This window comes from Accipiter gentilis, chromosome 12 (genome assembly GCF_929443795.1).
Source record: "Accipiter gentilis chromosome 12, bAccGen1.1, whole genome shotgun sequence".
Taxonomy (NCBI): Eukaryota; Metazoa; Chordata; class Aves; order Accipitriformes; family Accipitridae; genus Astur; species Astur gentilis.
This window is the reverse complement of record NC_064891.1, coordinates 3,714,597-3,739,184: the sequence shown is the minus strand read 5'-3', so window position 1 is coordinate 3,739,184 and position 24,588 is coordinate 3,714,597. Positions and strand designations below refer to the sequence as shown.

General features: G+C 38.0%; 1 protein-coding gene across 4 annotated transcripts in view; it reads right to left on the bottom strand.

The window, feature by feature from the left end:
• Nucleotides 1-24,588, bottom strand: part of CCSER1 (coiled-coil serine rich protein 1) — a 715,692-nt gene that overhangs the window by 515,796 nt on the left and 175,308 nt on the right. For all 4 annotated transcript variants that reach the window (XM_049815128.1, XM_049815129.1, XM_049815131.1 and 1 more), the window contains exon 5: nucleotides 15,111-15,231. In XM_049815128.1, coding sequence (XP_049671085.1) covers nucleotides 15,111-15,231 — 121 coding nt within the window. The remainder of the gene's footprint in view (nucleotides 1-15,110; nucleotides 15,232-24,588) is intronic.

The following is a 24,588-nucleotide window of genomic DNA, read 5'->3' as shown; positions in this document are numbered from 1 at the left end:
CTTTCAATAATTTGGAATTTGAAGCATTTAATGTATTTCATTATGTAGTATCACATTAAAAAAAATAATTTAGGAATAACTATGTAGATAGCACAAAGCTGGAAGCATTAACTATTATTTTGAACAGGTGAATTTTAGTCATTTCAACTTTAAATATGCAGATAAACAAGCATTGCTAGTCCTCATACCAAAATTCCCTTCCTGAATGGGGATATGACTCCTTTCTGAACTATGGCTCAGCTTTGTGATTTATTCCTGTAACGTACTTGGACTGAATTCCAAGTTCTCTAAATATATTCGTGGTTTTAGGTGACATCTTTAAAAAACAGAAGTAATTTCTGGGAGAATAAATGAAGAGTGACGATTTGTGTACTTAAGCTTTCTTAAATAAAATAACGTGGTTTGTATCAGCACTGTATTTATTCTCTGAATTTTAATGGCAGTGTATAATTTTAAACTGCAGCACAGCTGAAGAGTAGAGAACTTGAACACGATTACAAATAGCATTTATTATTACACATATTTGCATTACTCCATTTCGAGTCCACCTGATATTAAAGTAAAATATATTTTGTACACTATTTTTTATGTATATTGGCTCCCACAACACCAGCACAGAATTCAGAAAGCAATATGGTAATCCTACTTCTGAACACTTGTGCTCTCTCACTGACGCATAAATACTATTTTCTAGCTTCTCCATTAGTTATGCCAAATACAGTGCACTGTTCCTTGGACAAGAAAATAAGTAGGTTTTTATTTATCTAAGGAGGTACGTGGCACCTTTTAGAGTGCTGTAACACAATTTGTCAGAACTGACAATAAATAATCAATACAGCAATGTTTATCTAGACCATATCTCTGAAAGTGTTTATCCATAACATTTAAATTTTTCCAGTCAAAAATATCAATCAGTTCTATTTATTCAGGTCCAGACAAGGAATAGAAAAATAAGATTACAACATTAGATTAAGATTAAAATAGGATTATAAAAATAAGGCTCAAAATACAGCCACATTAATAGGGGGCTATTGTAAGACAAAATAACTTGGTATCACCTTACCACTTAGTTCACCTGTCAAAAAGGACTTCCATTTCTCCTTTTCTGCCTTCAAACTCTGTGCACAAGACATTTAGATTGATGCAATCAAAACTACAAGAATATATTTTAAAGTAAAAGAATGCTTTTCATTCTTTGTTCTCATAATGTTTATTCCAGGTTATTTTGTGGGTCTTATTTGAGGTCTTTCTCACCTCTGCACCTTCTACTGCCAGGAAAGAAGAGTCCTTTTCAAATCAGTATCTTCCAAAATAGTAACCTGGGCACATACTAAAATTGTACGTAAAGATGTATATTATACAAAACAACACAGTAAAAAGATAATTGGAAGTGGGACTGGAATAGTCCTGAAAAAACAATATTAAAAATTTTGAATAAAGGGCTGAGGATGGAGGAGTAGGTCAGTTCAACAGTTAGATGAACATTACCATACTTTTGGGTGAATACCCTATAAGCTTTCTCTAAGAGAGGGGGGCGGGCAGAGAGAACGTTTTACCAAGAGTATAGGTTATAAGAATAACTGATTAAAACATGCAAAAAGTTTACCTCAGAGCTACCCCTCCCTTTTCCCCTGCCTGTGCTTCCCTTGATTTTTCCCAATAGCTCACTCCCAGTAATCTCTTATCCATTTTTACCTCCTCCTACTTGTCCTGCTCATCCCAGGGATCTCCCTGGGATCTGGGGGATTTGCTGAACGTGTAAACCAGCCGATCTTGGAGAAAAAAAGGGAGAGAGCTGCAGGTTATAGCCTACATCATACTTTGATGTATAGGTACATGCTTCTGAAAAAGACACCTCACAGCTACGATGCAAGCACTGGCCTCTCTTTCCCTGCTTCTTTTCTGGGAGGGGCATTTATTAAAGGTGTACACAAGCTGACATTGTGGGCTGCTGTGATGGAAGCTCTAAATCTGGATTATTAATAGGTAGATATATTTGCAACACACGTACAAGGAACAAATATTTTTCATGTGCAACAAAAGTTACATACTACTCAATTGTGTAATGATAGAGAGAAGATCAAAATACCAAAAGTAAAACCATTCATAATCAAAACAACTGGAGTAAAATCCTACCATATCCATGAAGACCCAGTAAATTAATCTGGTGCAGGAAACACATGAAATACTTACAGGTATGGCACAGGAAAAGAAAAAACAACAAAAAAAATACTCTTCCCTCACAAACATCAGTGAACTTTTTACATGGTAGCTACTGCAGCTACTACTGACAAAAACCTGCTTGGCCAGCTGATATCCTCAGTATAACAGAGCTTAACCCTGCTCCTGGAGCACAGGAGAAAATTTTTATTTGTACTCGCTTCATAACTGCACAGATAATTTTTGCAGCATTCAGCTATTTTAAATTCAGTGTTGCTTGGTACAGTATTTTGTCTTTACAGCTTAACTTCATTGCACTATAATTGCAAATTTATGTCTCAATCCAACTGCACCAATGCTGCACGTATCCTAATGTGTTGATGCAGTGTCCTTTCACTTTTATCTCCTCTGCTTCCTACCTCCCCATTTCCCAGCTTGCCTTTTTTTTTAATGCTGTAGGTGTCTTATATCTCCTATATGGCAGCCGACAAGATATTGGCTGGATGGTCACACTCAAACAGTTGCTGTCAATGGCTCAATGTCCAAGTGAACACCAGTGACAAGCGGCGTTCCTCAGGGGTTGGTATCAGGACTGGCACTGTTTAACATCTTTGTCGGCAACATGGACAGTGGGATGGAGTGCACCCTCAGCAAGTTTGCCAACGACACCAAGCTGTGCGGTGCGGTCAACACACTGGAGGGAAGAGATGCCATCCAGAGGGACCTTGACAGGCTCGAGAGGTGGGCCCATGCAAACCTCATGAAGTTCAAGAAGGCCGAGTGCCAGGTCCTGCACGTGGGTCAGGGCAGTCCCAAGCCCAAATGCAGGCTGTGCGGAGAATGGATTGAGAGCAGCCCTGAGGAGAAGGACTTGGGGGTATTAGTGGATGAAAAACTGAGTATGAGCCAGCAATGTGCTCTCGTGGCCCAGAAAGCCAGCTGTATCCTAGGCTGCTTCAAAGGAAGTGGCTTGCAGGTTGAGGGAGGTGATTCGCCCCCTCTACTCTGATTTCATGAGACCCCACCTGGAGTACCGCGATCAGCTCTGGGGCCCCCAGCAAAAGAAGGACATGGAGCTGTTGGAGTGAGTCCAGAGGAGGGCCATAAAGATGATCAGAGGGCTGGAGCACCTCTCCTATGAAGACAGGCTGAGAGAGTTGGGGTTATTCAGCCTGGAGAAGAGAAGGCTCTGGGGAGACCTTATAGTAGTCTTCCAGTACCTACAGGGGGCCTAACAAGAAAGATGGGAAGGGACTCTTTAACAGTGACTGTAGTGATAGGAAAAGAGGTAATGGCTTTAAACTGAAAGAGGGTAGATTTAGGTTAGATGTAAGGAAGAAGTTCTTTACTGTGAGGGTGGTGAGGCACTGGAAGAGGTTGCCCAGAGAGGCTGTGGATGCCCCATCCCTGGCAGTGTTCAAGGCCAGGTTGGATGGGGCTTTGAGCAACCTGGTCTAGTGGAAGGTGTCCCTGTCCATGGCAGGGGGGTTGGAACTAGATGATCTTTAAGGTCCCTTCCAACCCAAACCATTCTGTGATGAGTAAGAGGGATATCGCCTCTATATCTTCATTACCTCTGGGAAAAAATATGTAAGAACAAAAACTGGAGCTGGATGTTGGGGTAAGGAGATTCTTCTTAAAATTATTTTTGTCCTTTCTCTAGTATCTCTTTTACTACACAAAACAGAGCAAATCTTGCTCTTAGAAATACTAATATTTAGATTATGCATACTTCTGTAGTATCTCTCCCCATTTAGTTTTGCAAAGTAAAAAGTGAAAACCCACTGATGGTATGCGAAGTATAGCATGCAGGTATATATATTTTTTCACAGAATTCATTCCCTCTAGGATGCAGGTGATATCTCAACTTGAAGCACCATGAAGCAGTTTCAATATATTTAAGCAGTATGCTGATTGAACTTACATTTGCTCCAGCAGTATTCCTATTTAAGTCATGACAATATGACACAGAGTAGTATATTTTCTAACAAAGTTAACTCTAATACAGCCACTGCACAGGACAATGGGTTTTAAGAAAGTTCTGCACGATACATGGTTTAGAAAACCCCTCGAATAAAACCAATAACAGCACCATCACAACACTATTGTTTTTCACTGATCAGATTCAAAAGAACACCTGATAATGTTTTCACTGGAAGTGTACAATGAGCTATGAAACAGCACAGTGTAGTCTGATAGCTATACCATGCAATCATAAATGCAAATCTACCTAGTTTTTTTCCCTTACAACCCTCCTTTCCCCCACTTTCCAGTGACAGTAAGAAATTACCAAGAAATGCTGTTCTTTGTTATGCTTCAAAGATATTATTAAATTACTGTGAAAGTGAAAACAAATACACATCTCTGCTACATACTTGGTCTGTTTTTTCTAGTTTTAATCTACAATGCATTTGTCTAACCAAATTAAGTACTTCGCAATCCTAGCATTACATGTACAAGTATATTTCCTTCATATTTGTTTTCCATTTTATGATGCTTTAATTGTTCACAAGTAATAACATAGTTGATTAATTTTTATATTTGAGCTGCAATTATGCTTTGAAATCTAATTTGTAAGAACTGAGGTTGTACTTTACTACAAACACCACAGACTTCTAAATTACAAAGCAAATTATCCCCTGGTCCCTTCTCCCCGCCACCACCCCTGCCACACCTCTTTAGCATTTAGAGAACGCTGCCTCAGACTTATGTTTCTGCTGCACAAAAGTACAGACCCAAACCGACCTTAATATCCTTGTGAGATGATAAAATACAACCACTGGCTGTGGCTCACACAGAACCTTAATTATGGTTTAGAAACAGCCAATGCTTTTACATACCAGAAAGTATAATTCTGTTTCTGCAGTGGTTACCTAAGACTAAGCACTTCCACTTAATTTTGTGCAGACTTGAATCAATGAAGTCAAGTTTAACAAATATTTTTGCCCCAATTTTACAGCGACATAACTTCTGTATCCTTTCAAGATTTTGGACATACTAGCATACAAAAAGAAAGAATAAATGGGCACGGCTGGCACTTCTCTCTTTCTCCCCATTTGAATTAAACAGGCTTTCTCCCAAAGCTCTCAGTCATGTACTTGAAAAGCATGTTCCTTCGGTGAAGTCTCACTGCGACTGTAAATTCTCATGAGGCAAAACCGGGCATTGAGGTTAACAAGGTAATTTAACATTGCCTTCCCAAATGGTGCAGTATGCTACAAGAACTGATTATTGAAATACAAATTTAACAACCACTGTACAACATAAGTGCATATGAACTAACTTTACACTTAGACTATCATAAAAATGGCTTTTTTGAAATGAGGAAAAAGACCAGACAATAAGACCACAGCATTTGTTTTGCGGCTTCATTGTGCTGCCCCAAGATCAAGTTCTTTCAGCCCCTTGAATAAGTACCTGCTAAATAAAAACATTAGGTCTCCTTTAATATATGAAGCTGGCAGAGTGATGATGCTTGTTCTGAGTGTCTATGTTGGACATGAATTTAGGCTGGATGAAAATGAAGTCTGTTTTCCACAGGGAACTTTTTTTTTTTTTTAATCCCAAGTAAACAAGTGAGTCATTTTCCACATGCCCAACTGTAACCCTGGCTCAGAAAGACATTATGTCTGAGTGGCTTTATACAGTCATCCCAGCAGACAATGGTTGTGCTCTACAGGGCTTAGGCAGCACCATGTAGGATAATGGAAAACATTACAATATTATTAGAATAACGAACCCTGTAAGTGACTAATGCTACAATTTAGAACAGCAACTCTTCAGACGTGGATCTCCAGATAAAATAATTGATGTTCAATTGCCTAAGCCTGTACCAGTGGCTCAGCTTCCTAGAACCTCTCAACCATCTCTGCCTGCATTGCCTACAGTAACCATCCTTTTCAAGGAACCAGGTAAGATTTTTTTTTTATTTCAACTACATCTCCTTTTAGACTTGCTTCAGAGGTTAAGGTGTCTTGATATATACGTAATCATTCCCATTTCATCACATAATAAAAATCTCAACACAAAATTCAAATTCAAACAAATGTCCTATCTAGTCATAACTGTGTCTTATGGTTCATTTCTCTAATTACAATGTATATGCCAAGAATATTTTGCAATGATTATTCTAGGCCATTAGCTTAGAAGAGTTCTTGGTTGCTGAGTGTTAGGCTGCCATTTTGGGATTCAGTTGATATTGGTGGTCTGACTCATGCTTCTCAGTAATGTAAATAAAGCAGAAACTTCTAGACACTACAGTACACACACGATAAAATTTCCACTCTTGAACCAAGTACATCTTAAACACCTTCCTGTGTATATCTATCTGGCTGACAACTGGCATCTTTTCAAATAAGATCTCTACAGACTGCAAAATTACTTATCTTGATGTATTTCTTTTTTGGGAAATTTCTGGACAAGAAGGATGAGCAAATCAGATGACTAAAGCTTCCACTATTGCAGAAGTGTCCAGTGGAGAAAGTGAGGATTCACAGAGAACAAAGAAAAGAAGGATGCATGGGAATGTGCAGATTTTAATTTAATTTAGGAATAAAAAAATTGTCTCCGGTCTGATACATGAATGGATAATCTTACTCTGAAGGACATTCTTATTAGAGTAATGGCCAAAATCAGAAAGACATTACGGTATCATAAAGGCATATAAGTTTAGGGATGTGAATGGAACAAAGTGATCTTTTATTCTTGCTTCAGGCTAAACCAGAGCCATTTTCTAAATGTAACTGTGATTTGGTGACAATGTTTTTCTTATAATGACTTCAGGTCTATTTAAGAAATTGCAGTCGTTGATGCAGTTATGTTGTCCATTGCTTGCTGCTGAAGCAGGGGAAATTTGTATTCCAGATGACTGTAATTGCATTGTCCTTAGTTTGTACAGTCTAATGCTTTAAGTCAGCTTTGGTCATACTCTCTGCCAATGTAAATTACAAAACTATTTTGATTCCAAAAGTTCTATATGAGTTTTCAATTGCATTGTCCTTAGTTTGTACAGTCTAATGCTTTAAGTCAGCTTTGGTCATACTCTCTGCCAATGTAAATTACAAAACTATTTTGATTCCAAAAGTTCTATATGAGTTTTCACTATTTGGAGCTCAGACACATCACTTTTCAACAGAACTGTATTATCCCTACACATTTTTATCTCCTAATTTTCTTTTATTAATAAAGATTAGCTACACAATGATAAAACACACTGGTCTTATTTTGAAATTACAACAATTATCTCAACTTAGAAATGCCATAGTGTTCTTGATCCTCCATGCTCTGATTCATTAAGAACCTTGCTTAACATTCCATCCCTATATCTTTTCATGAAATGCCATTAAGTTCAGTCACACCAGTAATACTTTAAGGACAATGACTGAAACACAGCCAATTGTCCATTAGAAACCAAGTCTCTTCTCAGAGGGAAGAGGAAGCTTTCCAAACAATGACCATATTTGCAAAGGATCGGAGCTTTCTTGGCAGGGCTATAGGTGAAATCTACGTAACACCTTTCCTTCATAGGACAATTGCAATCATTCCTCTTCCTCCTGCATTACTCGCCACCACACAGGAAAAGACAGGACTTGAACCACAAAATATTGAAAATATTAAGTGCTGTAATTGCAATTAGTTAGTGGCTCTCAAAAAACAGCTTATTCAATATTTGCAACTAAAGATCAAATTAAGCTGTACAGAACTTCTTAATCCTTTGGTTGCAAACAATTGCCTAAGGTATTTAAAATACTTATGTAGATTGTTTTCCTGTCAATCTTTCCTATAAATTGCTGGTTGTTGTGACTGAGAAGGAACTTGAGAACTGATGATGCTCCCATTCTATAACTTAGATACAAAGCTCCTTCCATACTCGCTTTGCAGTGCAATTATATTTCCTTTGCACAACCATTATTTATTTTATAATTTTCTTGTACAAAATCATTCTCATTTTCACAGTGGCCAGACACAGAGGAAAAAAAAAATAGTAAAATCAGAGTCTGGTTTATTGTTTTGTTTTTCCTCAAAGCCCTCAGAAAGAGGTTACCTATTTGAGCAGCCTAGACAAGAGGCAATGTCAGGTAGGAGTTTCAGCTAGTTAGGGTTAGGGAATAGCAGACAATAAAAGGAGTGTAAATATTATATTTTTTCCTATTTTCTGAAATGTTTCCCATTTCAGAGAAGACATGAGTATAGCAAAATAACTCATTTTCCCATTACGTGCAAAAAACAATACAGGATGTACAAGGAGACCATGGAATTGTTATGGCCATGGGCTATGGTCTGTTTCTTCTCTGTTTTATTGCAGAGGGACAGGGAATCAGAATAATAAAAAATGAGGTTTTAATCAAATGTAACAGCTTAGTAGTGCCTTTTAAACAAAGAGTTAATCTGTTGTTTGTCGCCCTGATTATGTTTTGGGTATTTATTAATTCTTTGCATAGTGATAGCCAGAGTTATATATTTTTTAATATGCTCTTCTTGCCAGTACAAAGATTAATGATTCAAAAATCAAGCAGAAAATATTTTTTCAAAGAAATGTTTGCGTTTTCAAAAATAAAACCACCTTTGTTTCATTAAGCATAACTTTATCAAAGGAAACTGGCATCTATTACTAAGATATATTCAGCTCACCCCATGTTTCTTCAGAGACTTTTGTATATCCTAGTTAAGTATAGGCATATCTAACACGCAAAACCCACCTGTTCACTAGGGCCTAAAGTAAATCAAACATCCTACCGTACTTTGGAAATTACCTTCCCAAACACACCCACTGTGATTTCCAGCCGTTGCAGGTGGCCCGTCACAGGAAAGACAGCTCCTCACCAGTAATACCTGCATCTGTCCTGTCCATTGAGACAGGCAGCACACGTGACTAGTTGCCACAGGTCTGAGAAAGAGACGGCACACCAAAATTTTCTACCGTCTGAGACACATTAATGTGTTTTAGCCATCCTTAAATCTACCCAGAGAACGAGCCATGCACCCACCAGCAAAGGCCCATAAAGTCGGGGGATTGTAGGTCCCGCGAGGAGCACGAGCGGCAGGGAGGAGGGACGGCTGTGTCCCTCGGGGGTGCTGGGAGCAGACGCGGTACAACACAGCCGAGGAAGCAGCCTGTGGTGAGCTCGGATGGGACCTGGATCCACGCATGCACACCCCATCGTTCTGGCCTGCACGCTCAGGACACTCAGGCCTGGCTGGTTCCCCAAGGAGGACCTCCAGTACCCATGCGTGTCGAGCAATTCTGGGAATGTATTTGGCCCTTGTGGAAACATATTTGATTCCTACTAGTCCAGGAAGTGATTTGAATGGTGCGTTTGACCACTGACAGCATAATCATATTGCTCATATTTACTCGAAGTATCTGCTTTAAAGAAATGGATATGAATTCTACCTGCTCTACCTCTTACCTATCACTAAAATGTCATGGTAGAAAGTATACTGTAATTCAGCTGATGTGTCTTCTGTTTTTAAGCTGAACTGGAACCGCAGCTTTTAAGCCAATGTCATTCCAGAGCAACACTGGTCATCCCTATACTTTCCGTATTACCCAAAGAGTGACACATGCTTTCATAGCGCATATATGTCCCAAATATCCAGGAAACTGAAACAGTTCAATCATCTTTTATCAGGTTGTCCAAACGAGTCTGAAAAGCGTTCATTTTTCACATTACTGAAACACGCCTTATTGAATGGACTGTCAAAGCAGACACAAATCTTGCAGTGGGGTACCACCATCTGACAACCTGGCTGCACTACAGACCACAGTTCATGTCACCAGTAAGGAGCACCAAAAATTACAGAGGTAAAATAACAACACTGTCACTCTGAGGGAAAAAAATGTCTTCCCTGAGTTTTATCAAAATACCAAAAAAAAAAAAAAAATTAGAGGGGGGAGAGAAAAAGGAAAAGAAAATCTGCAACCAAAATAGTGAAGAGTAATATATTGGTTTGAACTCCTTTTGAAAGGAATTGGGCAAAGCTGCGAGAGTCAGAAAGGATTACCACTGTCTTCAGATGTAACAATTACATTTTTACAACTTCAAGATCTCAGAGAGAAAAAAGCTCCTACATTTTTGAATATTCTTACTTCAGCTAGCAAGTATAAGATATATATGCACCAAAACCTTCCTAGATGCCAAACTGAATATTTGTACTAAACAGCACAGTACAGAATGGCATTAAAGCTGTAATTCTCCCACTTACCACCCTGTTTCCCATCAGTAAGCACCCAGCTAGTCACTGTGACTCCAAGGAGCCTTCTCATGTGTTTGAACTCATGCATAAGAATCTTGCTCAGGTAAGTACAGTAGCAAGGTACAAGTTAAACAGCTTTGGCACAGACAGAATATTGAAAAGACTCATTACATAGGCCCATTCATGCATTTACCAGAAGAAAAATCTGACTTGATTCTTAAGAGTCTGAAGAACTGCCAAAGGAGCTGTAGCATTTAGAACCATAGAATCATAGACTAGTATGGGTTGGAAGGGACCTTTAAAGGTCATCTAGTCCAACCCCACTACACTAAGCAGGGTCATCTTCAACTAGATCAGGTTGCTCAGAGCCCCGTCCAACCTGACCGTGAATGTTTCCAGGGATGGGGTATCTACAACCTCTCTGGGTAACCCTGTTCCAGTGTTTCACCATGCTCATCATAAAAAATTTCTTCCTTATATCTAGTCTGAATCTCCCTTCTTTTAGTCTTAAACCATTACCTCTTGTCCTATCATTTACCTAGGATCTTCACCTGGAAATTTCCCCGAAAGCTCAGGAGAAATTTCTGACATGGAAAGCAGTTGGCAAATTACTGTGTCTGCTTCATGATATAACAAGATCTGTAGCTCTAAAAACAATTTAACAGCAAATGATATCTTGCCAAAAAAAACCAAAAACCAAACCCAGAAATGTGACGGCAGCTGAAGCACAAATGTACAAAACAGCTTTAAATTGGCCAGCTCAGAGGGGGCTACATGTTGCCATCACTATTCTGAACTGCAGGGCAGTCCTACCCAAAGATACCGATCAAATGAAGTACATAAGCACCTGCTTAACTTTACATTCCATAAAGTAGAATGATGCATCTGAATTTCACTACTTTTTTCAACCACTAGTAGCACATGAATAGTTTTCTGTATTTGCACATGAACAGCACAGAGCAGCAGAATATTGTCTGCTCAGATACACATGTGTCTGAGAAACTTCTTTTTCCACACTGTCCTTGTAGCATGAGCTTTCAGCTGATAGTTTGGCCACAGAATCTGAAGGTTAAGTTGTTTTAAAGAATAACACCCAGTTCAATGGGCCATGCCCCCCTTCCCATGCTTCCTTGTAAGAACTTGAAAAGAAAGGGAAGATTCCTCATGTCATTGCTCTGTCCCAGCAGCTGATTTATTTACATTTGAATTCAGATAGGAAGGACTAAAATTAGGACTATGCAAAGAGAATACACTGTTCAAAATGTTCAGATTGTTTTAGCATCTGGGCATCTTCAAGAGCAACTGACTGATTTATCACTACAGCAACACAAAGAGGCCTTGATAACTTAAACTGTTAAGACAGTGTGAGGGGTTTAAGTCTTGTATTTCTACAAAATATAACAAAGTTAATGCAAAATCCTAGACAAAGTGGAGGGCCCAGAGGATGAAGTAAGGTAGAGCTCATATTTCTTGTTTTTCATCCTGACCTCACACTGACATTCAGACTATATATTTTCTCTGCATCACAGTCTGTTAGGGAGTGGAATCGACAAAAGCTACAAAGGGGTGCTCTTGCTCTTGCCAGCTGAGTACTGAAAGCGTGCTTTGCCAAGTGCAGAAAACAAGAAGTCTTGTGCATTGTTCTCCTATTAAAAAAACAGAGACATTCCTCTGTTCTAAAACGCGTATTTACAGAAGAGCAGCAAACCCTTTTTGCACTTTACCAGCCTTCAAGGCAACATAGAATAATGGCCAAAGCACCTAACAAGGACTACCTCTTCCTTCTGCAGGTGCTATAGCTTCACCAAACAGGTTCCTTCATGCTCCTTATGACAATGGTGTCACTCTCAGACTGCTAAAGATATGATGTTTGCTTGGCCAGAGCCTTCTCTGCTTATTTTGTGGCTATCACATTACTCAGCCAAGTGCATTCCTTCTGAATGAACAAGGTATGGATTTTGCCCAGTGCACAAGCATACAAGAGTTAGCAATTACCTAGATATCACTAAGAAATTACTTCCTGATGAAATGTTTTGAGCTTCCAAGAAAAAATATAGGGGGAAAAAATTGGCCTTTTATTCCTCCAATCTTGGTGACACCTAATCACTGACACTTCAAAGAAGCGTTAAGCTTTGCTGTTACCACTTCTGGCACAATTCTTTAGTGCTTACAATAAAACTATAGTAAGCAAATACAGTACATTATTTAAAGCTACTAAACAGTTTCTTTCTAAGACAAAATAACATCATCAGTCAAATATTATGCAATTCATATTAAAGGCGCTTTTTTTCCCTGCCCAGACTTAACAGTTTCTTGTGTCCTGAAGGTCCTGGATATAGTTCCACTGTGGTTTACAATATAATTATTTTTAGGTTTTTGTAACTGTTTAACATATTTTTATCATTAATATGTATTTTATCTGTTTTGGATTACACATGTAGTAATCCAAAATCCTTATGTAGTTTTACAAAGCATTAGTTATTCTAAATATACTCTGTCCGAGGCCCTGAAGGCAGCAACTTCTCTTTACAAGACCTCAACGGCTGGCCACCACTCAAGTCCTCTGTGATATGCACAATTTTGGGAGGTATAAGTCAAAACCACTCAGGTGCACAAAGATAAGCATAAAAATCAAATCATCAGTGTTAACTTCCATAGAGATAATTACTAATACAAATAATTATAATTCACCTGTGCAGATCAGCCCTGCACTCATGTCAATGGAATTCAACATTTGCCAAGGGCTTCCTCTTGCTTGATATTTACATTGGAGAGAGATGACCTGGTAAATTTACACACAGGAATTGGGATCTATATTGCTTCCATTAAAACTGGATGTGGGGAAAATGATCTACATGTAGAAAGCACAGGGTGAAATGAGAGAAGTGAATGGTATGCTGATGTTTCGCAATGCTTAAGATTTTCTTGAAGCTGTATGCTTTCACACCCCTACAATTACTTTGAAGGTTTCGACAATATTTACTGAATTCCCATTCTAATAACACGCAAAAGTTTTCCAGCAAGATGTTTCTGTTTCATTTCCAATATACTTGTAAGAAATGTTGGTTTAAAGATACTAATACAATTACGCTGTTTCATGTGAAGAAGTTCAAATATATTTAATCTGCTTAAGCACAAGCTTGTTTCCTTTTGAAAGAATTCCAGAGCCACAAGTCATATTTTTAGATGTGAAAACTGGAAGAGTCGCAAGGGTTAGAGCATGTCTCTGAGACCTCTGAGTACATAAGACAAGCATGATTTAAGTCTATGTGTTTAGAAGACATCACTAGTCAGGTTGTAATGAAAAAAACCAAGCACACCAGAAAGCAGATTAATATACTTGCTACTACCAATAAGCTGTGGGAAAGAAAATCTAGGAGGTGGCATCACTCAGATTTCAAGCACATACTAAACAGATAAAGGAGTTACCTTACTTTGAATTCATAAGGGGTTATGAAATGCTGAACTGCTGATAGCAGAGGAAAAAGCCAATCAAACAACAGTGCAGGCTTGCCTTTTAGTGGAGAGAAGGCAAAAATGTACTATGCTGTTTGAACTAGCCACAAAAATTATTCTGGATTTCAGCACAGTATTTTGCAGCCCATTGCTTTTCCAATCCCTTAGTATTCAGAGCACCATACGACTGAAACACTAGAATAATGAGATGCTAACAGTATTTCAAACATTAAGTCATTGTAATAATACCTAGATGATAGGCAATATACTGTGTTAAATTTTAAGTACAGGTACACTAGATGAAATGGGTTGATCACCAGACTGAAAAAGATGCCAGAGCCAGATACAGACTTAAGCTATAGATCTGTACCAAGATCACATCCCATCTAATCTACTCTAATATAATCCACTAGTGATGTTTTGGAGTCTTGGGGTTTTTTTGGGGGGAGTGGGGGAATGTTTTCATTTTCTCACAGTAATAGGCATGCAAGCTAGGACTTTATAGACAAGTTCAAAGGAAATTTGTATATAGAAATATACAGAGAAGCGGAAAACTAATGTAAATGGTAAGGACCAATAATGATGTCGTATTATCCATTGTCATGTTTTTAATTACCTTCCCCACTTTAAAATGTGCAGACCCCAAGTTTGTGTTGTGATAAAGCATTTACTGTTACGTTTTCTTCCTTTTAACAGAAAAAAGGTCTTTTCGTTCTCCAAGGACTCAGTTGTTAAGAAACAACCATCCTGCCTGGTATTGCAAGACAAATGTTACTGCACATGCTGTGGTCATGATTCTCATCCAAGGCATGATATCAAATTACAGTCTATTTAATTAAGTAGAATTTCCTTGGAAGACCGCTACCACACTTTTGAAGATGCCCTCATATCTTATACCATAGCAGCAAAAATACTGAAAAATACTGAAAAATATCAGAGGAGCAGAGCATTTAGGAATTATGTTCTTTCTAAAAATCAACTACTGACTAGAAAAACTGTGTGAGAATGAAAGGACTATTTAAACAAAAAGAATTGCCTTATTAAGCTTGTTAAAAAGTCAATTTCTCAGCATATAAATGCCCATTCCCTCTATATACCTCATTACCAAAAGCCCTGGAAAAAAAGGTAGGCTAATGAACAAAAGCAGCAGCCTAGCCTGAGGCCAATTTCTGCTTTTGGAAATGCCTATGTAACCACTGAGGAAAAAGAAAGGAGGTGTATATGCATATCCACAAGAAAGAATCTGGCCTGGTGTTTAAATTGCACTTGTAAAAGATCATGTTATTTGAATGACTCACTGTTTAGACACATCGGGCATTATTGTCTGTTCTTTTTTCCTTGTATCCACTGTCGGCTCTACAGGGGTAAGTACTACAGCAGCACATGAGACTATCGACTGGTATGAGTCTTCCCGGCAAACTGCAAAGATAGAAGAAATCTCAGTGTTAAAGAGTAAACTCAGTTTGTACTTTAAATGCTTAAAGAAAAAAAAAAAATATAATCAAGTCATACTGTGATAAACAAAACCACAAATGATTAATTGAACTTCACTGTGGTCACCTGCAATGAAAACTTCATTGTTTTTCACATTTCCTAAAGCGCTTGCCTGGCACTTTTTTTGCCATAGACTGATACCCCCATCATCATTCACTAAGTTTTACCTAGCACAAGATCTGATGTCAGTCTGCTCTAGCTCATTGGTGTCTCTGAGTCCTAAAAGGACGTATATTTCCATGAATGACATCAGAATATGATGCCGTTCTTTTTCCTTTTTCATCACGAACTGAAAATGAGACTAGAAATTATGGATGGTTTTCAGACAAACCTCCCACTTTCAAAAACTTCAGACTTTGTAAGAAAATAAGATTTGAGAAAAACTGATTAGTGATTATTTTTTTCTTCACCTGTTATGTCTTACTTTAAACCAAAAGGCCAAATCCAAATGCTCTAGGAGCGATATCTGATATATTGATTCATGCTTTCCGTTAATACAAATTATCTATGTTTTACTGTGCTGGATGATATGACTTAGACTATATTTAGAGCTAGAAGAAAGATCATGTATTTCAGCTGAGCATGTGGCTTAATTGGCAATAATAAATGAATACCCCAAAGTTCCTGACATCCAAACAGACAACTATGTTTGTTAAAAGTTATACATATTCTAAATTCTAAATTTCAAGTGTCACTAGTAATTTAGCATCTAGCATTCACCACTCCTATTGAGTTTGAAGATATAGATTTTCTTTACAGCCAAGGTGTACCTCTATGAGACAAATAAAAGCTGGAATTAGGAGTTGGTTGTATTGAATAAAGCACAGCAACTTCTTATATTATACATTTATGGTACTATTATATATCATATATAACAAGAAGAAATGTGGTTACCTATCTTTTAAGCAGAAAGTCACTCAGTATTTTTTATGTATAACATAGAGAACTATTTTACAGAGTGTACACATGCATGTACACAGCCAATAACATAGCCTGTAAAAGAAGGATGACCATGGCACATTCTCAGCAATTCAAAACCAGAAAGAACTTGTTTTACAAGTACACACATTTATGCAAGATTCTGACAGGTGGGAACATTGAACTGTGGCATTTATATATTAATGGAAAACTTGTTTCTAAAGACTATCCTACCTTCCATCCTTCACAATCATGTGCTTCCTTATTGCCCACAGACAACATACCTTTTGCATAGTCTATGCTTCCCCTTACAAGAGAAGCAAAACTAGAGTAAAACTTCATCCATATTGCCTTGACTGGGTCAAGAGCAACCAACTGTGGCATTTTACCATGAGCACTCAAATTATATTCAGCATGAATTCAGCACAGATCAACAAGATACACTGCATGCCCGACAAACACCCTGGAGTGATAACTAGTGCTTTAAGGCAGCTAGAGAGTAGATTTTAAGGAACAGGTCAGAAAGGGGTTGGATATTTCTACAAAGGTCGGAAAAGTGCAAAGGTCTTTCTATTTTCAGAACAATTCTGAGCCATTTAGCAAGCAGCACAAATGGCCAGAGCACAGGCAAATTCTGGCAGGAAAAAAAACCTGTTTGTGGAGTACATGTAATTATGTTGAATTCATCTGATGTTCTCCATATACACTTGTATTTTTAAATATTAATATGCACGTTGTGCTAAGTGACTAAGACACATAAGATGACGAGTCTGAAACCTTACCTTCATTTTAATTTGGAACCAGCACTACTCAAAACTTTGTCACTATCATAGACACCCATCTCCAAAACATGGTCATACCCAAAGAGAACTTGCTATATTGCCTACACGTATGCAAGTAGGATATGCATTACAGCTTCATGCGTAACAAATTAAGGAGGGAACTAATGCAAAATACATTGAACTAGAGAGACTACATAAGAAAAAAAGAATTTTAGGTGAATTTTATCCTACTATGTTGCATGCAGCCAGCAGACCATCTACTAGCAAGGTGCGGTTTGGTAGGCACCAAGTAATGTACAAAATAGTATCTTCTCATTGCAACCAGTGACTGAATATGTGCAAATAAGAACATTTCTCTCTATTTGACTTTTGATTTGCAGTCAAAAAATTTTAAAAAGATAGGTTTGTCAAAGGGTGATACTAATATTCAGTACCTGAATTTTAACCTGAAATGCTGACCAAAAAAAGGGAGTAAAGGATGAAGCAAATACTTATTTTTCTCTAAAAGACCTGTGGTACCACTTGAATATCTAGTTATTACTTTAAAACTTGTAAAATGTCTGGTGACTACGGAAGCATCACAGGGTAGGATTTTCCCTAGATGAGCCACTGTCCGTCAGGGCAGTTACGAAGAAAGATAAAATAGGAAATCACAAGTAACAAAGAAGACACTGCTAGTCTCTTACCCTTTATAGATATTTCACGAAAGAATGAAACTGTGAAATTGCTTTTGTTTAATAATTAATGCTATATATGAGTTGTATAATCCCCTAATTTACAGCTGAAGACAAACACAGTGGTCACCCAGTGATCTGAGCCCACGGAATTTATTATCCTCCCATTCTAGACAGCTATACTCTTGGTCTGGCTTTTGAAAACCACTACAACTCCTCCTTTTTATCTCAAGTCTCTGTGCACACAGTCATAAGTCATTATGGGACAGTATAATTAACTAAAATGTCATGAAATAGCAACAGCACAGCAGCAAGTAATTTTCACCTACTGGAGTGCATTCTCTTATTATCTGTTCATAACTTGCATTAAAATAATGGCAGTGTGCTTGAATGTGGACTATCAACTTTAATATTGATGGGGATGGACACTGTTTTACTTAAGGAGACTGTTTTCATTTTACACTTCTCTTAAGTGTAGCTTCTATTATACACCTTCATTTTTTATCTACAAGTGGCTTACATTATCCCCAAAGAAGCCCATTAGTGATGTCCACATTTCATACTCTTCATTAATCCAAATCTCTTAGATCCTCAAAATATTACAAACTTCAGAATATCAAACAATTACACAAAGGGATTACCTCCTTTTACCATAAATCCTCTCATGGCCAACTTGCACTTTAACAGCCTGCAAGAACTTTACAAATTTAGCCTTACCACATGAATTGGTAAGGCAAATAGAGAAAAGCAGATTTTTCAATCATCTGAGTTGGTGTTTGGAAAAGCCATCAATGTAAACAGCTGCCCCAGCCTATTACATTATTCCTGACATGAGTGTGCAAGTTAATTCCATGCTCACCACCCTCTGGGCACAGCCATTCAGCCAGTTTTCAATCCACCTCATTTTCTGCTCATCCAGCCCGTACATCAACAGCTTGTCTACGAGGATCTTATGGAACAGTGTTGAAAGCCTTACTGAAGTCATGGTACACAATATCCACTGCTCCAATAAAGAAACCAATAAAGAAAATTCTCCCATTTATCTGCTACATTTTTACAATGGCACACAAACATTAAGTACATGTTGTAGGTAGAGGTTCATTATCACACTTGCTGTTGCGTACCTCTGAAGTGTGGAAAAAACTGTACAAGGTATCAACATCAAGCAAAACAATCAGCTAATTTTATACTACCTGAAACAATTTCTTTAAGTTTAAGAGACTAATATTTAGTACCTCTGAACGTGTTATACACTGAGTACCTTCTGAAAAAATCAGTAATTTGCCTACAAGTGAGATGGTATTTTTCAGTACCATGGCATCTCCTTCATTCATAATTCAACCATTATGTGAACCAGCTAATAATTGTAGTGAAATAATACAATTGGAGGAACATCTTTACTATGTATTATCATTAAAGAAACATATTTTTTAAGTGAAATAAAAGACACTACATACCAACTACAAGTCATATAAAGGACAACTCTACAAAAAGAAAACAAACAGTCTAACTTCATACAATACTGTTATAAAAGATCTGTACTGCTTTTGAAGTTCCATGATTTCTCCCCAGATTCTCCAATTTATACTTTAACGATGCATACAGCTTGTTTTCTTCCATTGCCAAGTGTTTTAAAAGTACCCCATAAGTTTATCACTAGGAGTGCTTGCTTGGATTTACTCTAGTTTAAACAGTCTCAGAACATCATTCACTATCAAAAAAGATCTCTACATCTGGAGAAGAAAAAAGGTAGCTTTTTTTTTTTCCTTTGCTGTTTCTTTCAAGAACAATAAGAATGACTAATTAAACAGTTGTCTTCTACTTTGAACCGACCAGTGAAAAATTTTTAATTCCCTAAATAGTAGGACAGTAGAAAGCCTTCAAGACCTACTGAATAGAATGTATCTCTCCAGAGAATAAAAAGACTTTTAAGCTCTAGGGGTGTCATTTACAGCATCTATTTCAAACACTGTGAATTGTACACATTTTTTCCCTTCTTTTTTTTTAAATAGAGGAGAGAGAAAATCTGGTTATCACCACTCACTATCAAAAAAAAGTCTCCCTTGACACAAGATGCAAGAGATAGTTAGATGAAATTAGCAGCAAGTACTACCTGCTTAGAGAAAACAGAAGGGAAATGTTCATATGCAGTGTGCAATGAAGCATAAGGCATTTATGGCACAGGAGACAAAAAACAGTGAAGTATTTCTGGATTTAAAAAAGCTGGGCACTTATCAAAGCATTTACACTTGTGCCTGTAAAGTTTAAAATAATCAGCTCTCATCCTTCAAGAGACAGATCAAGTCCAGAAACAACTGCTGTTTTATACCAAAAAACCTTTTGCTTTGGTAAAAAACTAGGCTACCAGCCAGGAGCATGGAAGGTGCTAAATACCTTCCCATGAAATATCTGTCAACTGCCATTGTAGAAGACAAGGGACTGAAGCATGGGGGAGCAAGGTTTGGATCCCAAGTATCCAAACGCACATTCCTTTTGCTACTCTAGGCCAGAAGATATGTTTTAATTACTCCAGAGCACCAATTTTCAGTGCAGGCATTTACATTTTGGCACACAGTTTCCTAAACATGCCTATGTCACGACAAGGCTCAGGAAAGGAGCCACCCTCTGAGGTGGTCTGAACAAAGGACAAGAAAGAGCTACAAGACATGCAACCCATATGCAGGTTCTTCAGACAAGGGACACACAGGACAAAGAGCTGTTACATGTGAGAAAGACTTTGCTAAAAAAGAAAACCACCCAAAAGCCAAACAAACAAACAAAAAGGAATGGAGGATCTACTGTAAATTTCTCTAGTGATTAGTCTAGTTTTGAGGACAAGTGAAAAGCTGAGGAAAGAAAAAGGAGCATTTAAAACATGTAACTCCAGCTATTTTCCCAGGAAAGCTGCTGACACTAGAAATAGTTTATGAGAGGATCTTGAAATCTAGTCTATTAATTTTGGTATCTCCAGTAAGAACTGTGGTTAATCACCATGCTAATCCCTTCCTCATCACACAGACACGTCCTCTGATATTCTTGGTCCACTCAGTGGGCTCAGAAAAGAACCACTGTTCAGACCTGTCTTCATCAACCACAAACACCACTTGCATGAAACACTTCAGCAAAACCAAGTGTATGATTTCAGTTCCATGCCTTCTTTCTCAGCCCCATAAACACAACAAAGTCTCTTAATACCTTGTTATTAAAACTCTAAAGCCCAAGGAGACTGAAAGTCTTTTTAAAGCAACACAAAAGGTCAAGGTACTTTGCCCACCTACTTAAAAAAAGCCTAACATTAAAAAATAATAATTTTAAAAGCCTAATTTTTTCTGGTGCTTGATTCTAGATTTGATGGTGATCTTTCAGGGAAAAAAGGAAACTAAATGGATCTCCATTTTATTATTAGTTCAACAGTTATTCTAGGGCCTCTTGTCCCTTAGAAAGCTACATTTCACAATATTGGCCAAATGAATACTTAAGAGGATAAGACTATATGCGTACAGTCCCCAAAGGGTTTGCTGTAATAATTCTGCAATAAAACCACAGGCCCAATTCTTAAACACAGCGTAGTCAGAATCAGAAATTTTGTAATAGCAACAATTACAGGCCCATTACGGGCAAATGAATTACTTTCTATCAGGTTCTTATGTTTCCTGGCTCTTTTGTAGTATTCAGGAAGGCTGCGCACACATATCTGCTTTGTGTTATCCACACTGCTACGCAATGGTGAAGGGTAAATAACGTGGCATTAAGCAGGAGCCAGGGAATTCTTCTAACACACCAGCAGTTCTGTAGTGATTATCTGCACCCTTGCTTTTGTACCCCAAGTTAGTTTGTTGTCACAAGCCACAGTGATAATATGGTAATAGCCACATGTGAAATTTGGGCCTACTGACTTCTACTCTATGTGTAAGAAATTAAACTGTAAGAAGCAGCGAATGCTGCTTCTTTTAATAGTAATGCTTAATTGAATGGTGCCGTTACTGTTGATACTGAATGGAAGGGTATGCCTTGATCACCTAAGAATGCTACATGGACTGCTAAAATAATGACCTAGATAACAGTAACACTGGTGGCCCATTTCTTGCACACTTTCTGTTAAGTACACCGTATTGACAAAACGACTGTAGTTTGGTCTCTCTTGAGAAGGACTGGGTAGCACCTTAACCCCTGTTCAGCGTTCTCAAGTAGCCTCTCCCACCTTACAATGACTTGCAGACGTGTTTGAACAGAGGCCTTGTGTCTGTATTTGCTAATCCCTCATGGATTTTATGAATTTGTTCAGTTATGTTCTTGTGCAAACTTGTAGCGTCCACAGCACCCTGTAGAGTTCCGAAGCTGAACTATAGGTTACATGAAGAAATAGGAATTAGTCCACTTTAACCTTGGTACCAACTATTTTCATTTGACTTCTCCAGTTTTTAGTATTGGAAAAGACAATGCACAGTTCCCCCTTCAATTTCCACTCAGGATTTTACAGACTTTTGGATGCTTTGCCAGTCATCTCTTTCACAGGCTGCAGAATCTGCTTTTGTTCCTATATAAAACTTGTTCCATATCTCTGGCCACCCTGCTAACCTCTCCACGAACAACCACTCCTTGTTGCAGTTCCTGCGATAACGGATCACTGTAGCAACATCAGGAGAAACTATAACTGCATTCACAGAAAATTAAATAGGTTAGTTTTTCAGCTGTAACTACTATACACCTAAAACATTCTAAGTATATCCATTTATGCTTGAGGCTGCTTCTAAAATACTTTCTTATTCACAGTGACCTACTAAAAGCAAATATTGTTCCAAGCAGCCTACACAGGAATTGAAAAAACAACCTTTAAATATAAAAGCATATTCTATATCCAGTAGGTAGGTATTGTTTCTCAATATCAGAAAGCATTGTTTTAGTGTTAACATTAGGACTTTTAAAATAACAACTAACTTTCATTGGCTTTTGGCAACACTGTCAGGGTGATGCCACAGTCTTGTGTTTTTAGCAACATAGCCTATGACTTGTTTTGTGAAATGGACGTGAATAAAAACCACGTGCATAAATGAGGGAAAGGTTGTGATGACGGACTAATGATCTGAGCCCCAACAATACTTCTAATTCTGTCAAATTGCAGGAAGTTTCATAATTTAATAGTATGAATATCCATTAGAATAAAAAGTGGAGGCTTAGTCATTCCATCCAGGATGCATAGTAATAATCACCATGTGATCCAAATAAGTGCATTGGTTTATTCACAAAGAGGCTTAGAAGATAACTGGTTAAATTAATTTACCATAGAAAACAGCCGCAGATGGGTTCCTGGGGCAAAGGAGGCTCACCAAGACCTCCTCTACCAGTAGCATATCTGCTGTTCTTGGCCTGTACATAACCTGAGCTCTCAGACCCCTTGGTACTCCTGACTCGCCAACAGAGCCACAAAGCGCGAGGCTGCCTGCAGGAGCTCTGGCTAGAAAATAAGAAAGAAAAACACCACAGTCCCCGGTATGGAAGAAAACAGAACAGCCAAAACCTCTGCTTCTCCAGGAAGAATGCAAAAGGTATTACTGAAATTGTTAATTTCAGATGGAAGCATAAAGCCACTCCCCAGTAATAGCCGTAAGGTACCAGAAACTGAGAAACCCTCGTCTTTCCTCCTACAGGACATGGAGGAAATCCTAACAGGGATTTCGCCAGCCACAAGAGCTGGCTGCCTCCAAGTTCCCTTTTCAGCCGAGGGAAGAATAATAGTTTTAGTTCTGTTTTTGATCACATTTGGTTTTCTATTTAAGCTATGTGATGCCTTCAAGAAAAGGAGAGAAACAGGAGCGACTGCGACACTAGCATCTTAAAAGGAGGAATATAAAAAGACCTGTGGGGCATTTCTGTAGGCACAATACAAGCCCCTGAAGGAATGACTACTCCAACAACAATATCCTTGACTGTCACTCACCGCAAGTAAAACCGTCAAAACTCAATAGCAAGTATTTTCAGGAGCATAGTCTCTTGGCTTCAAGTATTATTCTTGGTCTAGCTAAAATAAAGACTGACAGGCAAGCAAGATTAATTTATTGTTGTTTGTAGTGAATGGCTGTAGTCACAAGAAATTAATTTAAACAATTAATACACAGATAAACCTCAAAGAGCATAGCTTCCCAAGAGAAATTATTAAATAAAATCACGTCAGCTGTCCTTGCAGTCTCTTAACAACAAAAGCTCACCAGGAAAATTATGTGAGGTATTTTTGTTTTGCAAGAGTATGAGGCTATTTGGCTTTCTGTTATAACCGTATTGGCACCCGCTAACAGGAGCACGAAGTACAGCTGCCAGTAGAGCTGTATGTCTTCTCAGTCACAGAATGACAGCCTTTGTCAACCTCAGTGACAAGCAACCCAGTGAGCAGTCCCTACAGCAGCACATCTGTCATAGCTATTCCTGACTCATTCCTTCTTTCACAGAAGTCACTCATATACCATGAATTAGAAATTTACACCAGACATTGAAACGATTAGAGTATCCATAACAAAAAATGTCCTCCCTGTCTTTTCTGGAGGCACACATCTGTCATATTTATTATAAAATGCAAACAATATATTCCACACCTTTCCCCCTCTCTAAGGTGAGTGGTTCCCCCTTTATTTTTTAATTTTTTTTTAAAAACTCTTGAGGGAATTTTGCTGTCATTGGTTCTGTTTAGTGATTAAAACTGCCCCAACTCTGGAACCTTGCTTAGTTAATAACTTCAATATTTGCACATCTCCCTTGAGAAACTTCAAGATCACTATGTGCTTAACCAGTATTGAGGTCTTGTTTTGTTTTTCTTGGGGCTAAAATTGTCTAAATTGTATAAAATCAGTTTTCTGGTACTATTTAATAAATCTAACAACACCAAATACCAAGTAAAATCAATCTTATTGGAAAAT